The sequence below is a fragment of the Xenopus tropicalis genome, chromosome 3 (genome assembly GCF_000004195.4).
Source record: "Xenopus tropicalis strain Nigerian chromosome 3, UCB_Xtro_10.0, whole genome shotgun sequence".
Lineage (NCBI taxonomy): Eukaryota > Metazoa > Chordata > Amphibia > Anura > Pipidae > Xenopus > Xenopus tropicalis.
The window spans coordinates 127,496,838-127,521,865 of NC_030679.2; the positions used below are offsets into that span (position 1 = coordinate 127,496,838).

Consider the following 25,028-nt stretch of genomic DNA (forward strand, 5'->3'; position numbering starts at 1 on the left):
TCGCTTGGCGATCTCGCCAAGCGAGCGGATCTTACCGTGTATGGGGACCTTTACATACAGTATACTGCTAACCCCCATATGTAATTAAAGGCACAATCAGATGTTTGCTTTTAAACAAGTGACCACTAAATGCTTCCTGCTGATTGGTTGCTATGGGTTACTGCACCTGGGCAAACTTAGTGCATTTTATTGCTTGCCATGTCAAAATGCTGCACAGATAAAGGATGACATGGCGGCGTTCCTACCTTTGCTTACACGGGACTTGGTTGCCCTTGGAATCCTGGCAGTACCCATTGTTAGCGCCCCTTAGATTGTAATTAAAGCATGAATCGTCTGCAACAACTGAGCCTGAAAAGAACAAAAAATAATAGTAATAATAAATCACTGCTTCTTATCAGATGCCCCTATTACAAGTTCTATGGGAAAGCTGCATTGTGGGTAACAAAAATAATTGGTGATTTGTGTCTGAATTTTGCACATTGCACTCTGTTTGTAAATCCTTCTTTATATCTACTATATTATTATTATTTCCTTTAACATTACAATTTAAATAGACTAAAGATCAGAGATTGTACAATAGGCACACATTAATAAACAAAGTGCAGCACAGGGTTCATTTATCAAGAATGGGCAAATTTGCCTGTGGGCAGTAACCCACAGCAGCCAATCAGTGATTGGCTTTATTCAGCCAGCTGCAAGTAGAACAATGAATGCAAAGTTATAAAAAAAGGCACATAGTATATACAGGTATGGGAAACCCATTATCCAGAAAGTTCCAAATTACAGAAAGGCCATCTCCTATAAGCTACATTATAAGCAAATAATTCTATTTTCTATTATCTAAATTTTAAAAATGATTTCCTTTTTCCATGTAATAATAAAACAGTACCTTGTACTTGATCCCAACTAAGATATAATTACCCCTTATTGGGGGCAGAACAGCCCTATTGGGTTTATTTAATGGTTAAATGATTCCCTTTTCTCTGTAATAATAAAACAGTACCTGTACTTGATCCCAACTAAGATATAATTACCCCTTATTGGGGGCAGAACAGCCCTATTGGGTTTATTTAATGGTTTAATGATTCCCTTTTCTCTGTAATAATAAAACAGTACCTGTACTTGATCCCAACTAAGATATAATTAATCCTTATTGGAGGCAAAACAAGCCTATTGGGTTTATTCAATATTTAAAAGATTTTTAGCAGACTCAAGTTATGGAGATCCAAATTACGGAATTTGGAAAACCCCAGGTCCCGAGCATTCTGGATAACAGGTCCCATACTGTATTAGGATCAAAATAGGTTAGTTAACTGGCATCTAATGAGAATGGGGAAATTTAATTGTAAGCTTGGATGGGCAGAGGTGTAAATGTTTAACTATACTCTCTAATGACTTGTTGGCGCTGTATAGCTAAAGGGGTGCAACAGTTGGAAATAGTGAGACACTTACTTGGCCCCCAGAGTGCAGAACACAGGCCCTGCAGAGTTGGACACAACCCATTATAGCAGTAGCCTTCTCCATTCCTACAGGGGAAGCCATTGACTCGGAAGCGGTCAGAGGGACATTCGGCGGACTGCCCATCACACATTTCTGCCAGGTCACAATCGTGTCTTTTGGATCTGCACACCGTCCCTGCTTTTGTCCACTGATCAACGACAGCAATGATTGCAATGTGTCATTTATATGGTTTTACTACTAGTGGCGACAGGGCAACTGCTGGTTACAAGAGGCATTGCTGAGAATCTATAGCGTCAGATACAAGCACAAAGGGGCCTGTCCATAGGCACAACCAAAGCAACCCAGTGGTTCTACTCAAGAGCATTAAGTTGACTATTGGAAATCATAAAGTGGCCGTCACCCCATGACTACTGCAGAGGGTCTTTTGTAAGCCCCCAAACAAAACATCTTCATGCTACTATTTTGTTTTCTGTCTAAGGCAGGGGTCCCCAAGCTTTTTACCTGTGAGCTATGATTAAATGTAAAAAGAGTTTGGGAGCAACACAAGCATAATAAAAAGTTCATGGGCTGCCGAATAAGGGCTGTGATTGACTATTGATAGCCCCCATGTTGACTGGCAGCGTACAGGGGGTTTTGATTGTCAGTACTCCTGGTTTTTATGCAACCAAAACTTGCTTCCAAGCCAGGAATTCAAAAATAAGCATCTGCTTTGGGGCCACTTGGAACAACAGCCAAGGGGTTGGGGAGCAACATGTTGCTCAAGAGCCATTGGTTGGGGATCACAATTATTTTACACACAGTGAAGTAATTGGTTTTAGGGCTGTGGCAGATGGGGAGACTAGTCACCTCGCCGGCGACTAGTTTTCCAGAAATACCATCCCACCGGTGAGTATGTAAATAGCCAGTGGGATGGCTTACACGGCGTCGCAAAATATATTAGTTTATATAAATACCCTGCTGTGTAGCCATGGGGGCAGCTATTCAAAAGAAGAAAAGGCACAGGTTACATAGCAGATACCAGATAAACCCTGTATAATGCAATGGTGTTTTATCTCTTTATCTGAAATGTAACCTGTGCCTTTTCTCCTTATTTCATCTTGAATGGTTGCCACTATGGCTACACAACATTTTATTTAACTATAGCAGTGTTCCTGAAGCAAACACACCCATTTTTATGATTTAATTACTTTTAAACACTTTCATTTTTTTGTGTTACTTGTTCTTTAAACAGAATAGGAGCATGAACAATCTAAAGCAGTGGAAACTTTGTGGCTGCCCCTGTCCCCCCCAGGGAGGGCTCAAACAGTGGTTCAGTCAGTTGGGTTGACTTTTGAATAGATTGTCTATTTGATCACCTAGATACCCCTAGATGCCCAGTTTGTAAGATTTAGGGCCATCTCTTATTTTCAGCCCTAATTGTACTAATCACTGAATTAGTTTCTATTTTTCTATGAGCAGGTGGCCATGACCAAATGTTCGACTTCCAAGGTGGGCTTAAGCAAATATTGTCTGATAAATTCTGATATAAATGTAGCCCAGACCATATGCTATAGCAGATAAACAGGCCTTGTGCTGTTTGCCATGAATAACTGCTTAAGGCAAACAGATAATAAATGAAACATCACACACCCACCTTACAGCTGTCGCAGCATTGCCCCTCAGCGCACTGAGCCCCCGCCTTTAGTTTGCAGGTGGTGGCATTACAGCATGGATTAGTGCATTCCTGCAATATAAAGAAAAGGGGCGTGACCCTTACATTAACTTAGTTTCTCAGGGGCGTGACCCATACATTATCTTCAGTTCTCAGGGGCGTGACCCTTACATTATCTTAGTTTCTCAGGGGCGTGACCCATACATTATCTTCAGTTCTCAGGGGCGTGACCCTTACATTATCTTAGTTTCTCAGGGGAGTGACCCTTACATTATCTTAGTTTCTCAGGGGCGTGACCCTTACATTATCTTAGTTTCTCAGGGGAGTGACCCTTACATTATCTTAGTTTCTCAGGGGCGTGACCCTTACATTATCTTAGTTTCTCAGGGGAGTGACCCTTACATTATCTTAGTTTCTCAGGGGCGTGACCCTTACATTATCTTAGTTTCTCAGGGGCGTGACCCTTACATTATCTTAGTTTCTCAGGGGCGTGACCCTTACACTATCTTCTTTTCTCAGGGGCGTGACCCTTACATTATCTTTGTTTCTCAGGGGCGTGACCCTTACATTATCTTTGTTTCTCAGGGGCGTGACCCTTACATTATCTTTGTTTCTCAGGGGAGTGACCCTTACATTATCTTTGTTTCTCAGGGGCGTGACCCTTACATTATCTTAGTTTCTCAGGGGCGTGACCCTTACATTATCTTAGTTTCTCAGGGGCGTGACCCTTACATTATCTTAGTTTCTCAGGGGCGTGACCCTTACACTATCTTCTTTTCTCAGGGGCGTGACCCTTACATTATCTTTGTTTCTCAGGGGCGTGACCCTTACATTATCTTTGTTTCTCAGGGGCGTGACACTTACATTATCTTTGTTTCTCAGGGGAGTGACCCTTACATTATCTTTGTTTCTCAGGGGCGTGACCCTTACATTATCTTAGTTTCTCAGGGGCGTGACCCTTACATTATCTTAGTTTCTCAGGGGCGTGACCCTTACATTATCTTAGTTTCTCAGGGGCGTGACCCTTACATTATCTTAGTTTCTCAGGGGCGTGACCCTTACATTATCTTAGTTTCTCAGGGGCGTGACCCTTACATTATCTTAGTTTCTCAGGGGCGTGACCCTTACATTATCTTAGTTTCTCAGGGGCGTGACCCTTACATTATCTTAGTTTCTCAGGGGCGTGACCCTTACATTATCTTTTCATTTCTCAGGGGTTTGACCCTTACATTACTTTTGTTTCTCAGGGGCGTGACCCTTACATTATGTTAGTTTCTCAGGGGCGTGACCCTTACATTATCTTTTCATTTCTCAGGGGTTTGACCCCTACATTACTTTTGTTTCTCAGGGGCATGAAACATACATGACAGGAATCAGTTCTTTACCGAAATTGATCCACAATCACATTCCTCTCCCAGCTCGGTGAATTTATTCCCACACACAGGGGGGGTCTGGATCTCTGTTTTCTTTGGCACATCCTTCATACACAGCGGCATTTTTTGTAAAATGAAATCCTGGTAGTTCTGGTGACTGCAAAGGCTGAATTCGCGTGGGGTGTTAAAACTGTATGAAGAATGAGGGAGACAAAAACATGAAAACTGAGAAAAGGGAGGAGACAGAGTAGCAGATAAAAGAGGGTGTGGAAATGTATGGCAGTTTAGGAGATGGATACCTGTAGCGGCTGATCAAGGGTAACAGCAGACAGATATGAAATAGTGTGTTCTTACACCCACCATAATATTTAGGAGAGTTAGAGGCAACAAGCAGCCTCCATATATTGTTGTTCTATAACTTCCAACACTAGTGACAGACTTTGCCCACTGAGATTTCCCCTCAAAATGAGTTTTATTACGGTAATCTCACAGTGGAGAAAATTTTATATGAAATTTTTGAAGGCACCTGAGAGCCGGCTCCATGATACAGGACCCAGTGGAGCAAGTGCAGTGAGCTTCATCGTGATTTATTCCCAGGTTGTGTCCCATCTCATGTGCTACAGTGGCTCCTATAGCAATAGACTGTTGGCTGTGATCCTATGAGAGAACATAGAGAGAGATAAGAAAAGACAGAGAGGGAGGTTGCTAGGGGCTGCTCCATCTGCTGCAAACTTTACACCTATGCAAGGGATAGAGGCTTACCTGGATAACTCCAGTAGAACTGGTGGAACTACACATTGTACCGACATATGCCAGACCCACCGTAGAACCATCAAAGTCAATGTGCCTACAAGGGAAACAGACATCAATAGAAAATATATGCTATGCTATGCCCAAGTACTTGTTTCCTACGCTCAGTACCGCTGCTCCCTATACGCAGAGTACGCACTCTGCGTAGGGCACCAACTCCCAGGGGGGCACCCAGGACCGCCGCTCCCTACGCAGAGTGCGCAGTCTGCGCACTAACATACCAGTCATCGGCGGCGGCTCCTTCTCTTATGCGGCAGCGACAGGCCCTTTTATAAGATTGCGCCCGTGCGTATGACGTCACACATCAGCAACATGGAGCAACCTTATAGAAGTGCCTGTTGCAGCAGCATAAGAGAAGGAGCTGCCGACGATGACTGGTCTGTTGGGGGTACTTTCTATGGGGGCAATTGGGGGCACTGTGTGTGGGGGCTACCGTCTATGGGGGGTACTGTGGACGAGGTAATTGGGGGCACTGTTTATGGGGGCAATTGGGGCACTGTTTATGGGGGCAATTGGGGCACTGTGTATGGGGGCAATTAGGGCACTGTGTATGGGGGCACTTTCTATTGGGGCACTGTTTATGGGGGCAATTGGGGCACTGTGTATGGGGGCACTTTCTATTGGGGGCACTGTTTATGGGGGCAATAGGGGCACTGTGTATGGGGGCACTTTCTATTGGGGGCACTGTTTATGGGGGCAATTGGGGCACTGTGTATGGGGGGCACTTTCTATTGGGGGCACTGTGTGTGGGGGATACTGTCTATGGGGCAATTGGGGCACTGTGTATGGGGCACTTTCTATTGGGGGCACTGTATGTGGGGGCTACTGTCTATGGGGCAATTGGGGGCACTGTTTATGGGGGCAATTGGGGCACTGTGCATGGGGACACTTTCTATTGGGGGCACTGTGTGTGGGGGCTACTGTCTATGGGGAGTACTGTCTATGGGGCAATTGGGGCACTGTGTATGGGGGAACTTTCTATTGGGGGCACTTCCGTAATATTTGGGGGAGGGGGCACAAAAATAAATTTCTGCTTAGGGCACCCATTTGGCCAGCAGCGGCCCTGCCTACGCCAGCAGTTTGCTGACATATATCTTGGAGGGTGGGTTTGTCAATTTGCATGATATTTCCCCTAGCGAACCTTAGCCCACAATGTAAAGCCAGTATAAGAGCAGGACATGAACAATTGGCCATGGAAGGTCTTACGTGATGAACTGAGCGTTGTCATGTGCTTTTCTAGGCAGAAGGTTCTTTGTCCTCCAATCAGAGAACAGCTTCAAATCCTCATCGGCAGAGCTGACCACTGTAAATCCATCACTTTTGTCCCAGACTTCGATCCCCGTCAGAGCCACAAAAATATTAATTTGTTTGTACACCTGGGTGAGAATAAAGAGACAGCCATAATGGTCATTTTGCAGTCTAAATTGCTAATCCTATTTTCAGATATTGGGGGTCATTTGGGCTGTAATTTATGGCAACCAATGAGATTGCGTTCAGTGTTTAACCTGCAGCTGGCTGGAAAGATCTAATCATTGAATTTTTTCACCAGGCATGGATTTGCAGCGAAGTTCCACATTTCGCCATTGGCGAATTGTTTCATGAATCCTCCATGAAAATTTGCAGCAGAAAAATTAATTGCGCATCAAATTGGGTGCGGTTGCATGAAAATTGGCCACGGTAGCATCAGATTGGTCACGTCAAAAAAGGTCACGTTTTTAAAAAAAAAAAAAAAGCGTGGGCGACAAAAAAGACGCAGTGACAAAAAAATCTTGTGACAAATACGTTTCGCAAATTTTTCTTTGTTTCTCGAATTTTATGGCAAAGCGAGACGGGACAGATTCACTCATCGCTATCGGTTGCCATAGGTAACTGCCCAGGTGCAAATTTGCCCAGTGTTTATAAATGAGCCCCATTGTGTATAATATTCTTTTTTTACCTAAAATGATACTACATAAACTCTTCATAAATAGCCTAAAATGATGATATTAAATGTAGAAACTTTTCATACTTTTATAAAGTGTCAAAATCTGTAAATTTTGAAGTTTAAACAAAACCAAAATGTATTCTGTTATTAAAGATGCAAGAGAAATGACCAATAGGAATGCTGATTCCCAGCACTATGTCAGGCATCTTCCTGTTATCTTACATATAGAGAAAAGTATGCCACTTTTTCCTTTATTATATGACACAGGAATCAGACATGGGGATAAAGGACAGACTTGTTCAGTGCTGGGAAACTGTGCTTATTGCTCCCAACTCCAATTGCAGGAACAGAGAACAGGGAACCAGATTTACACAGATCAGCTGGGATTCTCATTGGAGGAATCTTTTGCATGTCAATGCTGCCGCAGGCACTGGAGAGCCTGAAAAGTTTTATTGTGCAATATTGCTTTAAGAATACAAGCTTATGTTGCCAGACTACAGCTCCCAGCATGCCTCACCCTTCATTATACTGTATATGTTACATTAATCTGGGATTTGTAGTCCAGCAACAACTGAGTAAAGCTTGGTTGAGCAGTGCAGCAGGGTTTAGTATCACTTTACATAGAATATTGAAATTTTAGACCCTAATAAATAAGCATTGGGATGCAGTAAGTGAGATCAGCACTTGTATTTCTATATGAACTACTCACCACATTGACAAAATTAACAATCTCGAATATCCTTCTTTTAACATTTTCAGTGCTGCGCCCATATTTGTTAAACTGCAAAAAAGATAGATAGATTATCGGAGCCGTTTTTAAGGATAAATGACCCTTTTTTTACTTCCCCACTAGGCAAATATAGTTCTTTAACAAGTAGTTATATTTAGTATATTGCTAGTGTTTACCCAAGCAACCAGGCAGTGGTTTGAATGACAGACTGGGGGACCCATTCATGAAACCACAAATTTTTTTTCAGAAAAAAATCGTTTTTGTTTCTAATTTATAGAACTTTTCGTAATGACCACGACCATTTCAGAATTCATTCAAGCTTTGGTATTGTGTATCTTTTGGCCAGGTTGGAGCTGCAGAGTGCCATTGAGCCCTATGGGAGACTTTCCTTGGGCCGGGTTGGAGCTGCAGAGTGCCATTGAGCCCTATGGGAGACTTTCCTTGGGCCGGGTTGGAGCTGCAGAGTGCCATTGAGCCCTATGGGAGACTTTCCTTGGGCCGGGTTGGAGCTGCAGAGTGCCATTGAGCCCTATGGGAGACTTTCCTTGGGCCGGGTTGGAGCTGCAGAGTGCCATTGAGCCCTATGGGAGACTTTCCTTGGGCCAGGTTGGAGCTGCAGAGTGCCATTGAGCCCTATGGGAGACTTTCCTTGGGCCGGGTTGGAGCTGCAGAGTGCCATTGAGCCCTATGGGAGACTTTCATTGGGCCGGGTTGGAGCTGCAGAGTGCCATTGAGTCCTATGGGAGACTTCTCTTGGGCCGGGTTGGAGCTGCAGAGTGCCATTGAGCCCTATGGGAGACTTTCCTTGGGCCGGGTTGGAGCTGCAGAGTGCCATTGAGCCCTATGGGAGACTTTCCTTGGGCCGGGTTGGAGCTGCAGAGTGCCATTGAGCCCTATGGGAGACTTTCCTTGGGCCGGGTTGGAGCTGCAGAGTGCCATTGAGTCCTATGGGAGACTTTCCTTGGGCCGGGTTGGAGCTGCAGAGTGCCATTGAGCCCTATGGGAGACGTTCCTTGGGCCGGGTTGGTGCTGCAGAGAGCCATTGAGCCCTATGGGAGACTTTCCTTGGGCCGGGTTGGAGCTGCAGAGTGCCATTGAGTCCTATGGAAGGCTTCCAAAATCATGCACTGAAGTTTCAAAGTCAGAAAGGTTTTTGCGGTGTTTATGATCTGAAATTTTCACACATCAGAAATTATCGTGGTTACTCTGAATTTTTTCCAATCATGCTTTTCACCACCCAAATTTTGTGGTTTCATGAATGGGCCCCTGGGTGTTGGTGGGGTTCCCAGCTGGTGTCCCTCTAGTGCAGGGGTCCCCAAGCTTTCTTACTCGTGAGCCACAGTCAAATGTAAAAAGACTTGGGGAGCAACACAAGCACCATAAAAGTTCATGGAGGAGCCAAATAAGGGCTAAGATTGGCTATTAGGGGCCTCTATGCACACTATCAGCTTACAGGGGCTTTATTTGGTACTAAATCTTGGTTTTATTCAACCAAAACTTGCCCCCAAGTCAGGAATTAAAAAATAACTCCCTGGTTTGGGGGCACTGAGAACAACATCCAAGGGGTTGGTGAGCAACATGTTGCCCTGAGCCACTGGTTGGGGATCACTGCTTTAGTGGTATGAATAGTAGGGGGAAGCCATAGTCTGTTGCCCACTGCTCATGGAGAAGGGTGGAGCCTCAGGAAATTGAGCCATCAGTTAAAGCAAGAACCTAGATACATATAGTACATTGGAGGAAGGGGGTGGGACTCCATGAACAAGGACTTGCTAGTGGTAAAAGGTAGATAGGGTAGTTAGTAGATCTGAAGAGCAGAAAGGTTGCAGCCCAACACCCACCAATGTATATGCTCAAAGTGTGAGTGAGTGTGTACTGCAGTGTGGAATCACTTCCTTTAGACAATCACCAAGGAGTGAACCTATGCTGTGCTGGGAGAAGTTGGGTCCATACCAAATATCATTACATCATACTACTATTGGTATCTTATTTGTACATCTTTTTTGTACTTACCATGGACTTATCCGCTACCATGTACAGCTCAATATATTTCTTTGATTTTAAAAATTCCACTTTCTGAATAAAAAAAAGGTTGAAAAAGAGTAAATGGTTCGGCACATACCATTGAAATGCCCCCTGGTCTAATAATGCCCTTTGTTCTAAACTCAGTACCCCTACAATATTCCAGGAGATTCCCCCAATATGCCTCGCTACCAATATGCCTCGCTACCAATATGCCTTGCTACCAATATGTCTCGCTACCAATATGTTTTGCTACCAATATGCCTTGCTACCAATATGTCTCGCTACCAATATGTCTCGCTACCAATATGCCTTGCTACCAATATGCCTCGCTACCAATATGTCTCGCTACCAATATGTCTCGCTACCAATATGCCTTGCTACCAATATGTCTCGCTACCAATATGTCTCGCTACCAATATGTCTCGCTACCAATATGCCTTGCTACCAATATGTCTCGCTACCAATATGTCTCGCTACCAATATGCCTTGCTACCAATATGTCTCGCTACCAATATGTCTCGCTACCAATATGCCTTGATACCAATATGTCTCGCTACCAATATGTCTCGCTACCAATATGCCTTGCTACCAATATGTCTCGCTACCAATATGTCTCGCTACCAATATGTCTCGCTACCAATATGCCTTGCTACCAATATGTCTCGCTACCAATATGTCTCGCTACCAATATGCCTTGCTACCAATATGTCTCGCTACCAATATGTCTCGCTACCAATATGTCTCGCTACCAATATGCCTTGCTACCAATATGTCTCGCTACCAATATGCCTTGCTACCAATATGTCTCGCTACCAATATGTCTCGCTACCAATATGCCTTGCTACCAATATGTCTCGCTACCAATATGTCTCGCTACCAATATGCCTTGCTACCAATATGTCTCGCTACCAATATGTCTCGCTACCAATATGTCTCGCTACCAATATGCCTTGCTACCAATATGTCTCGCTACCAATATGTCTCGCTACCAATATGCCTTTGCTACCAATATGTCTCGCTACCAATATGTCTCGCTACCAATATGCCTTGATACCAATATGTCTCGCTACCAATATGTCTCGCTACCAATATGCCTTGCTACCAATATGTCTCACTACCAATATGTCTCGCTACCAATATGTCTCGCTACCAATATGTCTCGCTACCAATATGTCTCGCTACCAATATGTCTCGCTACCAATATGTCTCGCTACCAATATGCCTTGCTACCAATATGTCTCGCTACCAATATGTCTCGCTACCAATATGCCTTGCTACCAATATGTCTCGCTACCAATATGTCTCGCTACCAATATGTCTCGCTACCAATATGCCTTGCTACCAATATGTCTCGCTATCAATATGCCTTGCTACCAATATGCCTTGCTACCAATATGTCTCGCTACCAATATGTCTCGCTACCAATATGCCTTGCTACCAATATGTCTCGCTATCAATATGTCTCCCTACCAATATGTCTCGCTACCAATATGTCTCGCTACCAATATGTCTCGCTATCAATATGCCTTGCTACCAATATGCCTTGCTACCAATATGTCTCGCTACCAATATGTCTCGCTATCAATATGTCTCGCTACCAATATGCCTTGCTACCAATATGTCTCGCTATCAATATGCCTTGCTACCAATATGCCTTGCTACCAATATGTCTCGCTACCAATATGTCTCGCTACCAATATGCCTTGCTACCAATATGTCTCGCTACCAATATGTCTCGCTATCAATATGCCTTGATACCAATATGTCTCGCTACCAATATGTCTCCCTACCAATATGTCTCGCTACCAATATGCCTTGATACCAATATGTCTCGCTACCAATATGTCTCCCTACCAATATGTCTCGCTACCAATATGCCTTGATACCAATATGTCTCGCTATCAATATGCCTTGATACCAATATGTCTCGCTACCAATATGCCTTGCTACCAATATGTCTCGCTACCAATATGCCTTGATACCAATATGTCTCGCTATAAATATGCCTTGATACCAATATGTCTCGCTACCAATATGCCTTGATACCAATATGTCTCGCTACCAATATGCCTTGATACCAATATGTCTCGCTACCAATATGCCTTGATACCAATATGCCTCGCTACCAATATGCCTTGATACCAATATGCCTTGATACCAATATGTCTCGCTACCAATATGCCTTGATACCAATATGCCTTGATACCAATATGCCTCGCTACCAATATGCCTTGATACCAATATGCCTTGATACCAATATGTCTCGCTACCAATATGCCTTGATACCAATATGTCTCGCTACCAATATGCCTTGATACCAATATGCCTTGCTACCAATATGTCTCGCTATCAATATGCCTTGATACCAATATGTCTCGCTACCAATATGTCTCCCTACCAATATGTCTCGCTACCAATATGCCTTGATACCAATATGTCTCGCTATCAATATGCCTTGATACCAATATGTCTCGCTACCAATATGTCTCCCTACCAATATGTCTCGCTACCAATATGCCTTGATACCAATATGTCTCGCTATCAATATGCCTTGATACCAATATGTCTCGCTACCAATATGCCTTGATACCAATATGTCTCGCTATCAATATGTCTCGCTACCAATATGCCTTGATACCAATATGTCTCGCTACCAATATGTCTCGCTACCAATATGCCTTGATACCAATATGTCTCGCTATCAATATGCCTTGATACCAATATGTCTCGCTACCAATATGTCTCGCTACCAATATGCCTTGATACCAATATGTCTCGCTATCAATATGCCTTGATACCAATATGTCTCGCTACCAATATGTCTCCCTACCAATATGTCTCGCTACCAATATGCCTTGATACCAATATGTCTCGCTATCAATATGCCTTGATACCAATATGTCTCGCTACCAATATGCCTTGATACCAATATGTCTCGCTACCAATATGCCTTGATACCAATATGTCTCGCTATCAATATGCCTTGATACCAATATGTCTCGCTACCAATATGCCTTGATACCAATATGTCTCGCTACCAATATGTCTCACTACCAATATGCCTTGATACCAATATGTCTCGCTACCAATATGTCTCGCTACCAATATGCCTTGCTACCAATATGTCTCGCTACCAATATGTCTCGCTACCAATATGCCTTGCTACCAATATGCCTTGATACCAATATGTCTCGCTATCAATATGCCTTGATACCAATATGTCTCGCTACCAATATGCCTTGATACCAATATGTCTCGCTATCAATATGTCTCGCTACCAATATGCCTTGATACCAATATGTCTCGCTACCAATATGTCTCGCTACCAATATGCCTTGATACCAATATGTCTCGCTATCAATATGCCTTGATACCAATATGTCTCGCTACCAATATGTCTCGCTACCAATATGCCTTGATACCAATATGTCTCGCTATCAATATGCCTTGATACCAATATGTCTCGCTACCAATATGTCTCCCTACCAATATGTCTCGCTACCAATATGCCTTGATACCAATATGTCTCGCTATCAATATGCCTTGATACCAATATGTCTCGCTACCAATATGCCTTGATACCAATATGTCTCGCTACCAATATGCCTTGATACCAATATGTCTCGCTATCAATATGCCTTGATACCAATATGTCTCGCTACCAATATGCCTTGATACCAATATGTCTCGCTACCAATATGTCTCACTACCAATATGCCTTGATACCAATATGTCTCGCTACCAATATGTCTCGCTACCAATATGCCTTGCTACCAATATGTCTCGCTACCAATATGTCTCGCTACCAATATGCCTTGCTACCAATATGTCTCGCTACCAATATGTCTCGCCCTATAAAGGGCTGGAAGAACTATTCCTCCTCCTAGTAGTGCCACATGTCTAATTCTGTACTGTGCTCACACAATCTCTGCATTCTTCTCAACCCCACGTCTCACCTCGGCATTGCTGGTGGCAAGAGATGTCTTGCTGAAATTTCCCTCCATATAGGTGGTATTGGTCACACCGCAAGTCACTGGAGTAGACTCCTGAGCCTGGTATGGAAACACTGCATGCTCCTCGCTGTCTGTTTGCTTCAGGGGTTCGATCAAGTACCTGCGGCCTCGAGTTTGGATGATCCCACTACAAGCACATATACATAGGCTATCATCTTCATACACAAACACACACAGATGGAGCTCATGTGTGCTATGAATTCTTCCATCTCACCTCAACCCACTGCATGCGCTAATGCTGAGTAACGAGCTGCTGTCGTTCTCCACACCTCCCTGATAGTAGCAGTGATCCTTTAAAGGCGAGTAGGGAAGGGACAAAGTATCAGCAACATTGGCAAAGAATGAATTGTATCTAGTCATAATATTTTTTCTATTGCATGAGGAACATCGGGATATATAACAATGATTTATTGTTATTATGGAATTTAGATAGCGATATATACCCTGCAGGTCTCCAGCTGCTGTTGAATTGTAACTGCCTACTCCCAAATACTGTCAAATCCAGGTTGTGAGCTGTAGTTAAACAGCAGCTGGAAACATTCAGGTTGGGCATCCCTGATATAAGCTATTTGCCCACCCCCTTAGACCCCTTTGTCAGACCCCTTTCCAAGCCCCCCTTTGAGTACCTGGATCTCTGGGCTGGTTTCTATAGGTGTCCCGTCTGGCAGGTACTGAGTCTCTGTGTAATGTTCTGATATAAGATCTCTGCAGGATCCAATTAAACCATATTGAAAGAGAGAAACATTAAATATGTAAACAAAGACATTTACAACCCTACACCTTAAATCAGATAACTACTTTTCATTAGATACATTAAAACTAATGCTTGGTTTCTTAAAAAATTAATATAAAAATATATTGCATAAACCAGCTCATATATAAAATCCTGCTTCATCTAAATAAACCATTTTCATAAAAATATACTTTTTTAGCAGTATGTGCTATTGGGTAATCCTGAATAGAAAATTGCCATTTTAAGAATTAGGGGCCACCCCCTGAGATCATAGGATTCACAGTGCACACAAACAAGCCAAGGCACACATACATGCTAGGCCCCATCAGCCAATGAATGGACAGAGTTCTGCCTTTTGCTCTCACACTACTTCCTGTTACAGTTAGAGCTGCATTACTTCCTGTCAGCTGATCTCTGAGGGAGCACACAGCCCATCACTAAATGGTGGCTCAAGGGAAAGGATGTAAAAGGCCAATATTTACTGATATGTATATTGCGGTGTGGTATGATTTTTTAATAGGCCATATAACCCAAAATAGTCAACCCAAAATATAATTTTTTGCCCAATAAAAGAAAACGTAATTCTAAGCATCTTTGCAATATACATTCATTACAAATGTGCAATGTTATCTGCCCTGGTGGCTCTGGTGTTTGAAACAATGTAACACAAGGCAGCAGCCTGACAGACCTGTCTCGCTGGAGGAGACTGACCTTTGCCACATTGTAAAGTAACAACCAGGAGTTCAGCAAATGCTGCTTTCAATAGCAATTACATTTACAAATAACTTTAAAAGCACAGAAAATGTTCAATACAGTACAGTTTTCCTTCTACAGAAGAAAATGTTGGCTTGAGCTTTTATGGCAAAGTGTTCCCCCAAAGCTTGTGCCTTCATTTTGTGCTGTTAATAAATGCAGCACAGTAGCCCACAAGGCAAAGTTGCCCTGGTTTTTGTGTTGTTGTACATAATTGTGCCTCAATGAAAACTGCATCAAAGAATTTCCAGTCTGACTCCTAGGCGATTTGTAGCCCCATCCACCCAGCGCGACACAAACAGACAACAACGAGCAATGCCACCCACACTCTCACTAATATTTTCCAAGTCCAGAAGGGTACACAACTGCAAATGCCTGTGAAAAATACAGTTTTACTTACTCTGTCTTCTCCAGCTTTAACACCAGCGGTTCTCCTTCCAGCTGTACCTCATAATGGACTGTGCTTGGATATTTGCTCTGGGGAATAATAGAGAATAGAAAGAAAAACTGAGAGTAAAAGACAGCAAGAAATGAGTCTGGCTACCTTCCTATACTGTCATTTCATCATTTTGCAGTGTAAGGGACAATAGATGATCTTCGGTATATTCCCACTTGGAAGTTATTCGCTACATTATCACTATCCAAAGGTAGAACCACTGCCTGTAAATGGTCCTCCAAAAGATCTTTATGGCCTCCTCTATGGCCATGGGTTATGTAAACCTTTTTGTATGATTTTATCATTTAAACCCACTCTAGCCTATGAACATGTGTTGTTTCAGAATAGTGGTTGTTTGCATACATATAGGTTTGGTTAGAGCCGCAGGGTTCCTGATGATTCTGGAGAAACATATTGTAGTTGTCTAGGTCAGCGCTGTCCAAGTATAGTGGGCCAATTATATCTCTGTCTGTTGGAGGGCCAGATTTGATTAAAATGATGATGTCATATAGTAAACTCTATGGAGCCTCTAATCATAATGGGAGACATAAAAATTACTTAAAAAGCCTCCAGTTGGACAACACTGGTCTAGATAACAGACTCTTATACCATATTTTTCATATGTAATTTTAGTGTATATGGTTTTCTATTATACAGAAGTTGGGAACTACCTTATCTTATCATTAACTTTGCTACTAAATGGGTGAGTAGTGGGCCAATGCTAATGGATGCTTCCATATCATTCTACCTGTCTGGTTAATGGGCTCAGAGGATGCAGGATAAATACTCAAATAAAAATCCCTAACTGTACTGATCTTTTATCTTCTATACATATTTACAATATATGCAAAAATTAGAATTGGGATATAAGGTACCTGAGTGTCTCTTTTCTGCTGAAAGTGAAGTTTCTTGGGAAAGACCACTTCATATTTCTGCCCAGGAGGTATCCGATCAAATGCTGGAAGAGAAAATACCATTATTGGCTTAAATATGTATAGTGACTGAAAGCACATAGAGCCCCCAGCCATCATAATACTTACAGTATAGAGAGATGGGACACAGAGCCCACTATGCATCGTAGTACTCATAGAGAGAAGGGACACAGGTCCCACTAGCCATTATAATACTCATAGAATAACAGGACATAGAGCCCACTAGCCATCATAATACTCATAGAGATGGGAAACAGAGTCCACTTGCCATTATAGTACTCATAGAGAGAATGGACACAGGTCCCACTAGCCATCATAATACTCAGGGTTGGACTGGGGGGTGCAGGGCCCACCAGCGCTCCTGCTCCAGGGGCCCTGCAGGAGCCCTCGCCAGCCATGTCCCCTAAAGCCCCCAGGGTTCCCCACCCGACATCCTCCCCTGAGCATGCGTACGTTTAACGCATCAGGGGAGGAACGGTCGGTCAGGGGGAACAGTGGCAAGGGTCAGGTCTGGGCCCAGTCTGACCCTAATAATACTCATAGAGAGACAGGACACAGAGCCTACTAGCCATCATAGTACTCATAGAGAGAAGGGACACAGGTCCCACTAGCAACTGTAATACTTACAGAGTGACAGGACATAGATCCCACTAGCCATCATAATACTCATTGAGAGATGGGAAACAGAGCCCACTAGCCATTATAGTACTTATAGAGAGACAGGACACAGAGCCCACTAGCCTTCATAATACTCAGAGAGACAGGATATTCAGCCCACTAGCCTCCATAATACTCAGAGAGAGACAGGATATACAGCCCACTAGCCTCCATAATACTCAGAGAGATAGGATATACAGCCCACTAGCCTCCATAATACTCAGAGAGAGAGGATATACAGCCCACTAGCCTCCATAATACTCAGAGAGAGACAGGATATACAGCCCACTAGCCTCCATAATACTCAGAGAGAGACAGGATATACAGCCCACTAGCCTCCATAATACTCAGAGAGAGACAGGATATACAGCCCACTAGCCTCCATAATACTCAGAGAGATAGGATATACAGCCCACTAGCCTCCATAATACTCAGAGAGAGACAGGATATACAGCCCACTAGCCTCCATAATACTCAGAGAGATAGGATATACAGTCCACTAGCCTCCATAATACTCAGAGAGATAGGATATACAGCCCACTAGCCTCCATAATACTCAGAGAGAGAGGATATACAGCCCACTAGCCTCCATAATACTCAGAGAGAGACAGGATATACAGCCCACTAGCCTCCATAATACTCAGAGAGAGACAGGATATACAGCCCACTAGCCTCCATAATACTCAGAGAGAGACAGGATATACAGCCCACTAGCCTCCATAATACTCAGAGAGAGAGGATATACAGTCCACTAGCCTCCATAATACTTATATAGAGTGACAGAATAAAGAACTGGAGAGAATGCTCAGTGTTTAAAAGGAAATATCTATTTTCACATCCTTTCTTTTTAATAGATGTAGGAGGATGTTACTAAATCCAGCAAATTGCAATTGTATTTCCTTCCTGCTCATGCAATGATGAAAAACATTTTGATCTTGTTCCTTAAAAGTATTTTTTTAAGAAGATCTTAAATTTGAAATCTTACTATGCTTCCTCCATATTTATTAAAGTTGTAACTAAAATATATGGCTAGGGTTTATGTTGCTGTAACATAACACTAATCAGCAGCCTGTATAAAAATAACCTAAAACTGTATTTAGCCCTGAGTACCCCTGATTATACATGGGCCATGTGACCACTGACATCCTTTTCCCCATTTCCAAATGTCTGTGGCTGATGAGTGAGAACTGTGACTGAGTGCAGCAGGGCTCACATGGTGCTGCCATATGCATTTTCATAAAAGGGATCAAGAAATTCACCCTAGGCAAATTTACCGCATTTACTGCACTTATTTGGACATCTGGGAGTTCTGGGAGTGCTGTGTAACCTGTGGGACCCACATCATGGGGTTATGTATCACTCTTGTATTATCCTGAGGAGACTTCTTTATAAAGCTTCTATGATCCATTAGCTATGGGGATTATATACAGCACTGTATAGATGAACAAATATATTTTTAAACAAAAACCTACCTGAGGCCACTAGAAACAGAAATAGCTATTAAAATGAAATGTGCCAGGTTTTCCAAGGTTGTGTGTTCTAAGAACCCAAATGGCCAATACCTTCAGATCAAAATGGGTTCATTGGGAAAGAATATGAGGTTGGCCGATGGCCTCTTGTGGGAAGTCAATACTATTTGGCCTGGCACTGCTTCTTAGAACATCAGATGTCTAAGCAGAACACATGGGGCTACCTGGCAATGGCAGGGACTAACACTAGGCCATGGGAGAGTATCTATAATTTCCCAGAAATAGAGGGAAGGATAAATCCCAAGTAAAGCTAAGGTCCCCAGTCAACTGAGGCCTCCAGCTCTCAGATTCCCTTTTCATTCAAAACAGCAGGAAGACCACCAGTTAAAAATCCCAGAACAATATACTGACACTATGAAGCCACTATTAGATTATTTATAAAATTCCCGCAGCGCAGACTTATTTGCACAGTGAACATATTTGTCCTGCCCATGTTTATAGTTAGAAAGCTGGATAAGACTGGTGCATTTTTTGACCGACATCTAAAGTTCAACCCCAATCTTTCCTATGTGATAGGAAACCTGGAAAAGACCCCATTCCCCTTACATTGTCTGACACTTTTCCACTCACCCATCTGAGTCACTAACAAACACTTAGAACTTTCTTGGTTATTTATGAGAAAAACATGAAAGAAGTCACATTTCACTTGCTTTTATGAGTAGCACAGAGGCCCAGCAATTTGAAACATACACGCCAAGTGAGCTGGCAGGGGATGCTGGGAGTTGTAGTGAAACAATAACTTTAGGGAATTTTATTTCTATAAAACTACAATTTGCCTTTTGTAAACTTATACATAAATGCTGTTGGAACAATAACTTGTGTTACTGTTTGTGCAATAAAATTGCAGTCACTCTGTAGAGTATATGCTACAGACTGACCAGGTGGGCCTGATTAGATTCAGCTGGCCAATCAAGAAGCCTGAAAGCCTGGCTAGTCAGTCTACAGGAAAGCTCTGCCTGAGAGACATTGGGAGGTGTTTGTGAATCCAACATACAGGAATCTATGTGCCTGTACACACACAGTTGCCTGTGTAGAGGTCTGTAATATTTCTGCAACTGATGTGTCAATGGTGGGGGATGGGAGGCTGCTTCAATAATTAGCCATAACTTTGTAACGGTGCAAAATTTTTAAAAGCTAAAAATTGTCAAAATGTTTGTCTAGACTTTATATTTTCAATATGATAAAAACATTTACATGGTTGTTCCCCTTTAAGTTTCAATCTAGTGGGAGGGAAGGATTTATTGTGGCAAAAACCAGTGTCTTTCTTTTTTTCTACCGCAGTTACTATGACACCATGCATGTAACGGTTTATAGGTCCCTGGTAAGGCCTCACCTTGAGTATGCAGTGCAGTTTTGGGCTCCAGTCCTTAAGAAGGATATTAATGAGCTGGAGAGAGTGCAGAGACTGCAACTAAACTGGTAAAGGGGATGGAAGGGTTAAGCTATGAGGTTAGACTGTCGAGGTTGGGCTTGTTTTCTCTGGAAAAGAGGCGCTTGCGAGGGGACATGATTACTCTGTACAAGTACATTAGAGGGGATTATAGGCAGTTGGGGGATGTTCTTTTTTCCCATAAAAATGACCAGCACACCAGAGGTCACCCCTATAGATTAGAGGAAAGGAGCTTCCATTTGAAGCAGCGTAGGAGGTTTTTCAAGGTGAGGGCAGTGAGGTTGGGGAATGCCCTTCCTAGTGATGTGGTAATGGCAGATTCTGTTAATGCCTATAAGAGGGGCCTGGATGAGGTCTTGAACAAGCAGAATATCCAAGGCTATTGTGATACTAAAAACTACAGTCAGTATTGATGTTGGTATATATGGTTTATGTATGTGAGTGGATAGATAGGTCAGTATGGGTCTGTATGGGAGTGGATAGATAGGTCAGTATGGGTCTGTATGTGAGTGGATAGATAGGTCAGTATGGGTCTGTATGTGAGTGGATAGATAGGTCAGTATGGGTCTGTATGTGAGTGGATAGATAGGTCAGTATGGGTCTGTATGTGAGTGGATAGATAGGTCAGTATGGGTCTGTATGTGAGTGGATAGATAGGTCAGTATGGGTCTGTATGTGAGTGTATAGATAGGTCAGTATGGGTCTGTATGGGAGTGGATAGATAGGTCAGTGTGGGTCTGTATGTGAGTGGATGGATAGGTCAGTATGGGTCTGTATGTGAGTGGATAGATGGGTCAGTGTGGGTCTGTATGTGAGTGGATAGATGGGTCAGTATGGGTTTGTGTGTGCTGGAAGGGTTGAACTTGTTGGACTTTGGTCTTTTTCAACACAATGTAACCAGGTTATCCCTCAAGCCTTTTTCATTTATAATATACATAATTTAATTGTAGCTCCAATCTATGGTACCAGCATATTGGGCTCAGAGTGATTATATACTCTATATATACTCTATGCTGCTAATCTAACAAGCCACACAACACAAGCAGCTCTGGGGCACCAATAAAGGGGAGGTCCCTATTGGATGTTCTGATCTGTGATGCATTTTCCAGTAACACCGGCCATAGGTTGCGTCACAGGACAAAGTGACCAACATTGGATTGCGGTGTACTATACACAGAGAAATGATGTAGGGAGCGCAGTGACATCAGTACATGCAGCACTCACTATTGCAACACTCTTTGGTTCTTTTCATTCAGACCTGTATCCTCCCAACTAACATTCCCATCAATCACAGCAGCCTTTACAGTACAGTTGCTTATGTCCAATAGCTTCCCATCCCACAGCTTTAAACTGAACTGCCAGCCAGCTTTCCCATGAAATCTATATATTTATCTATCTACATATCTATCTATTGATCATCTATCTATCTATCTATTGATCATCTATCTATCCTATCTATCTATCTATCTATCTATCTATCATCTATCTATCTATCTATCTATCTATCTATCTATCTATCTATCTATCTATCTATATAGGGCAAACTTGGTATCATCAGTCTTTAGGGTAAACAATTGGATGCTGAGACATTTGCTTATACACAGTTATGGCCAAACTGAGGAAGAGATGCAGCTTCTATCACTCACCCTGCCCTAGGCAGAAAGGCACATTGTCTATTCCACCAAGACACCACATGTGACCAAAATTTGGGCAGTAGGTCAACATTGGGTAAACTGCTCAAATAATTAGGATTGATCAATTCCATACCATTTGTAAACATTTTTCTACTCAGTCCCTCTCAAATCCATCTCCAGTCTGCCATTGAAATCACTGCCTGGTCACTAGAGACAGTTAGACTGGGTCAACCAGGTAACAGTTTAATTCTGAACATGTTCAATAACAAAGGAACCACAAAATAAAGGCCAACTGCAAGCTGTCATAGAATATCATTATATGCATTGTATGCATGCACAAAAGAAGGGGTTCTTAGCTGTATCAACAGCTTATCTGGATTCAGAGGCAGAGCCCTTAGCCCTTTTTAATGCATCAGCCATGGTGCTTGCCATTAAAGGGGAACTCCACCCAAACACAACTTAAACTTTTCGCAAAAGTAAACATACTGTAATTTCAAGCAACTTTGCCATATACATCAATTAAAAAATATGCAGTCTTTTCATGATTTGAAATGTAATAATATGGTTTGGAACAGTTCCCTAAGCCCCGTCCCCTGTTCCCCTGCTGATCTGGCTGACTGCTTTGAGATTCCAAAAAAAGTAACGGTAGTCGACTGTCCTCAGCCTGCCTTCAGCCTGCATCCTCCCAATCCCACAATTCCCTGCACACGTGATGTCACCTAAGCTGGCAGAGCATGTTCATTTCACCATATAGATCATCGGACCACAGTGACACATGCTTCAACATATCCAATCTAAATACACTGTAAATCAGTGTATCCATTTTCATCCTGAATTGCTGTTTGTGCCTGTTCATATATTAGGAAAGCCCAGTTTTTAAAAAGCAGATTTATAGACTAATTTACAGAGTAATTGTGGTTCTTAGGCTGGGCCCCCTGAGAAGAGTCGCTATATTGATTGTGGGTACTTACCTAGAATGTGGCCAGTGAGGAGCACGGAGAGGAGCAGCGTGGTGGGGACCACAGCCTGTGCCATATTCTTTGTAAGATCTCTAATCAGGAATTCAGGATATCACTGTGACTTTACCAGCAGTTAGAGTCTATTTTGAGCAAGTAAAGCCAACAAAGTGACACAAAATGCTGAGCTTGTGTTTTATACCTGGGTTCTGGAGTTGCGCAACATCCAAATAAAGGGAAGTGTGATATGCTGTGGGAAGCTATGGTAACATTAGAGATGTGGTTAAAGTTCTTCCTTCTCTGCTCTACGTACAGTTCATCCGCTTCTACCTACTCGTCTCTCTCCCAATTCCACATACAGAATTAAAGAAAATTAAAAAAGAGTTCACATTACCAACCTTCCCCCCAAATGCATCAGCATCTGCCCTCTCCATCCAGTATCTTTTTCTGCCATACCTCCCCATTAAAGCAATTATTGTCATCATCTTTTGCCCTTGGATTCCCACCAGTTACCATACCCAGCCCACTGTCATCTGCCCCATCCCTCTCACCAGCTTCCCCTCTCTCTTTCTGGCAAACCTCCCCATACCCTAAATCCTTGTCTCTCCCCTCTCCTACCATATAGAATTGACCTTTTTTCACTTTGACCATTTTGAAGTTACAGTGTTCCCCCAAAAATAGTTTGTCTCAGTCCCCTAACACACAGAAACATACACAGCAACTAGCAACCAGTAAGGGCCCAGTAGACCAGAGGTCCCAACCACCGGACTGCTGGCTGTGCTGAACTGGGCCTCCTTTGGTACCAATTAGCTGTGATCCCCGCTCCCCAATGTGTTACACAGCCATGACAACAGCAATGCAAAGCCCAGGGAGCTTTCTACTGATCGTGACAAGGACCAAAATACTCAAAGCTCCATACTTAGCGGGAGGGGATGTCACCACTTAGGTGGGAGTAAGAAGAGCGAGGGGGCTGGGTGTGTCTAGTTGCAGGGAAACAAGCTCAGGTCTCCCACTGATCTTGTATTATGGTGAGCTGTATTATATTTTATAATGTAGTAAAAATAATAATAATATAAATAAAGTTCATAATATACAATGTAATAATTACATTTATATTATATATGTAATATTTAAATTACATAATGTGCGCCACCCTACCCCCAGTCCCTGGAAAAATCGTCTTGCTTGAAATCAGTCTGTGGTGCAAAAAAGGTTGGGGATCACTTCAGTAGGCCATCTACACCCCTGTGTCCTTTCATGGTCTGCTCCCTCTTTGTTATGGCTTACTTTATATGTTAAACAAATCCGTTTGTCATTTGTTTATTTCTTGATTAAATTATAGGTTTTTAATTTTATTTTACAGAAACAAAACATCAATTAAACAAACATATTTGGTACTTAAAGCCTTGTTTGCATCTTATTCACAGTGACATTTCCAAGGTAAAAGACCATGTATAATGTTGAATTATCGGGGTGTATATGGGGTTATACATAGAGTTTAGTCATCTGGTCAGGATATGTGGGGGTTGTATCTAACCATGGTTCCCATATTTTCTCAAATTTCTTGGGTGTGCCCCAAGCATTGTATTTTAGTTTGATTGGGGTAATGTACCATTTATTATCTCAACCCACTGTTGGAGTGTGGGAGAATTGGGGCTCATCCATTTCATATTTACTAACTTTTTTGCATAGAACTTAACTGAGCATAGGTTCTAGATTTTTGTAGGGGTACTGTTTCATCCATTATACCCAATAAGCAGGTCTCAGGAGATCTAATTCCAGGAAGGGATAGGCATTCATTGATGTGGAGCAGGGCCGCCATCAGGGGGGCACAGGGGGGACAGTTGTCCCGGGCCCGGGCGTTTAAAGGGGGGCCCGGCTGTGCTAGAGTTTTTTTTACCTCGGGCCCCCTTACTCGGGCCCTGTTACTTCCATTGCCGGCGTCCGCTGTTATGTCCCGAGCTCCCCGCTACATGTGCGCCTTTATAAGGTTGCGCCCTGTGCTCACTGACGTCACACGCACG

General features: G+C 42.8%; 1 protein-coding gene across 1 annotated transcript in view; it reads right to left on the minus strand.

Moving 5' to 3' along the window:
* adam28.2 (ADAM metallopeptidase domain 28, gene 2) overlaps nucleotides 1–23,140 on the minus strand; it is a 31,584-nt gene extending 8,444 nt beyond the window's left edge. The window contains 15 exon segments of the mRNA NM_001126974.1: nucleotides 246–348; nucleotides 1,453–1,648; nucleotides 3,095–3,184; nucleotides 4,498–4,675; nucleotides 5,012–5,142; nucleotides 5,248–5,332; nucleotides 6,502–6,671; nucleotides 7,929–8,000; nucleotides 9,960–10,022; nucleotides 13,928–14,111; nucleotides 14,199–14,275; nucleotides 14,611–14,689; nucleotides 15,871–15,947; nucleotides 16,782–16,864; nucleotides 23,020–23,140. Of these exon segments, the coding sequence (NP_001120446.1) occupies nucleotides 246–348; nucleotides 1,453–1,648; nucleotides 3,095–3,184; nucleotides 4,498–4,675; nucleotides 5,012–5,142; nucleotides 5,248–5,332; nucleotides 6,502–6,671; nucleotides 7,929–8,000; nucleotides 9,960–10,022; nucleotides 13,928–14,111; nucleotides 14,199–14,275; nucleotides 14,611–14,689; nucleotides 15,871–15,947; nucleotides 16,782–16,864; nucleotides 23,020–23,083 (1,652 nt within the window). The 5' untranslated portion in view covers nucleotides 23,084–23,140.
* Nucleotides 23,141–25,028: the final 1,888 nt, after the last annotated feature.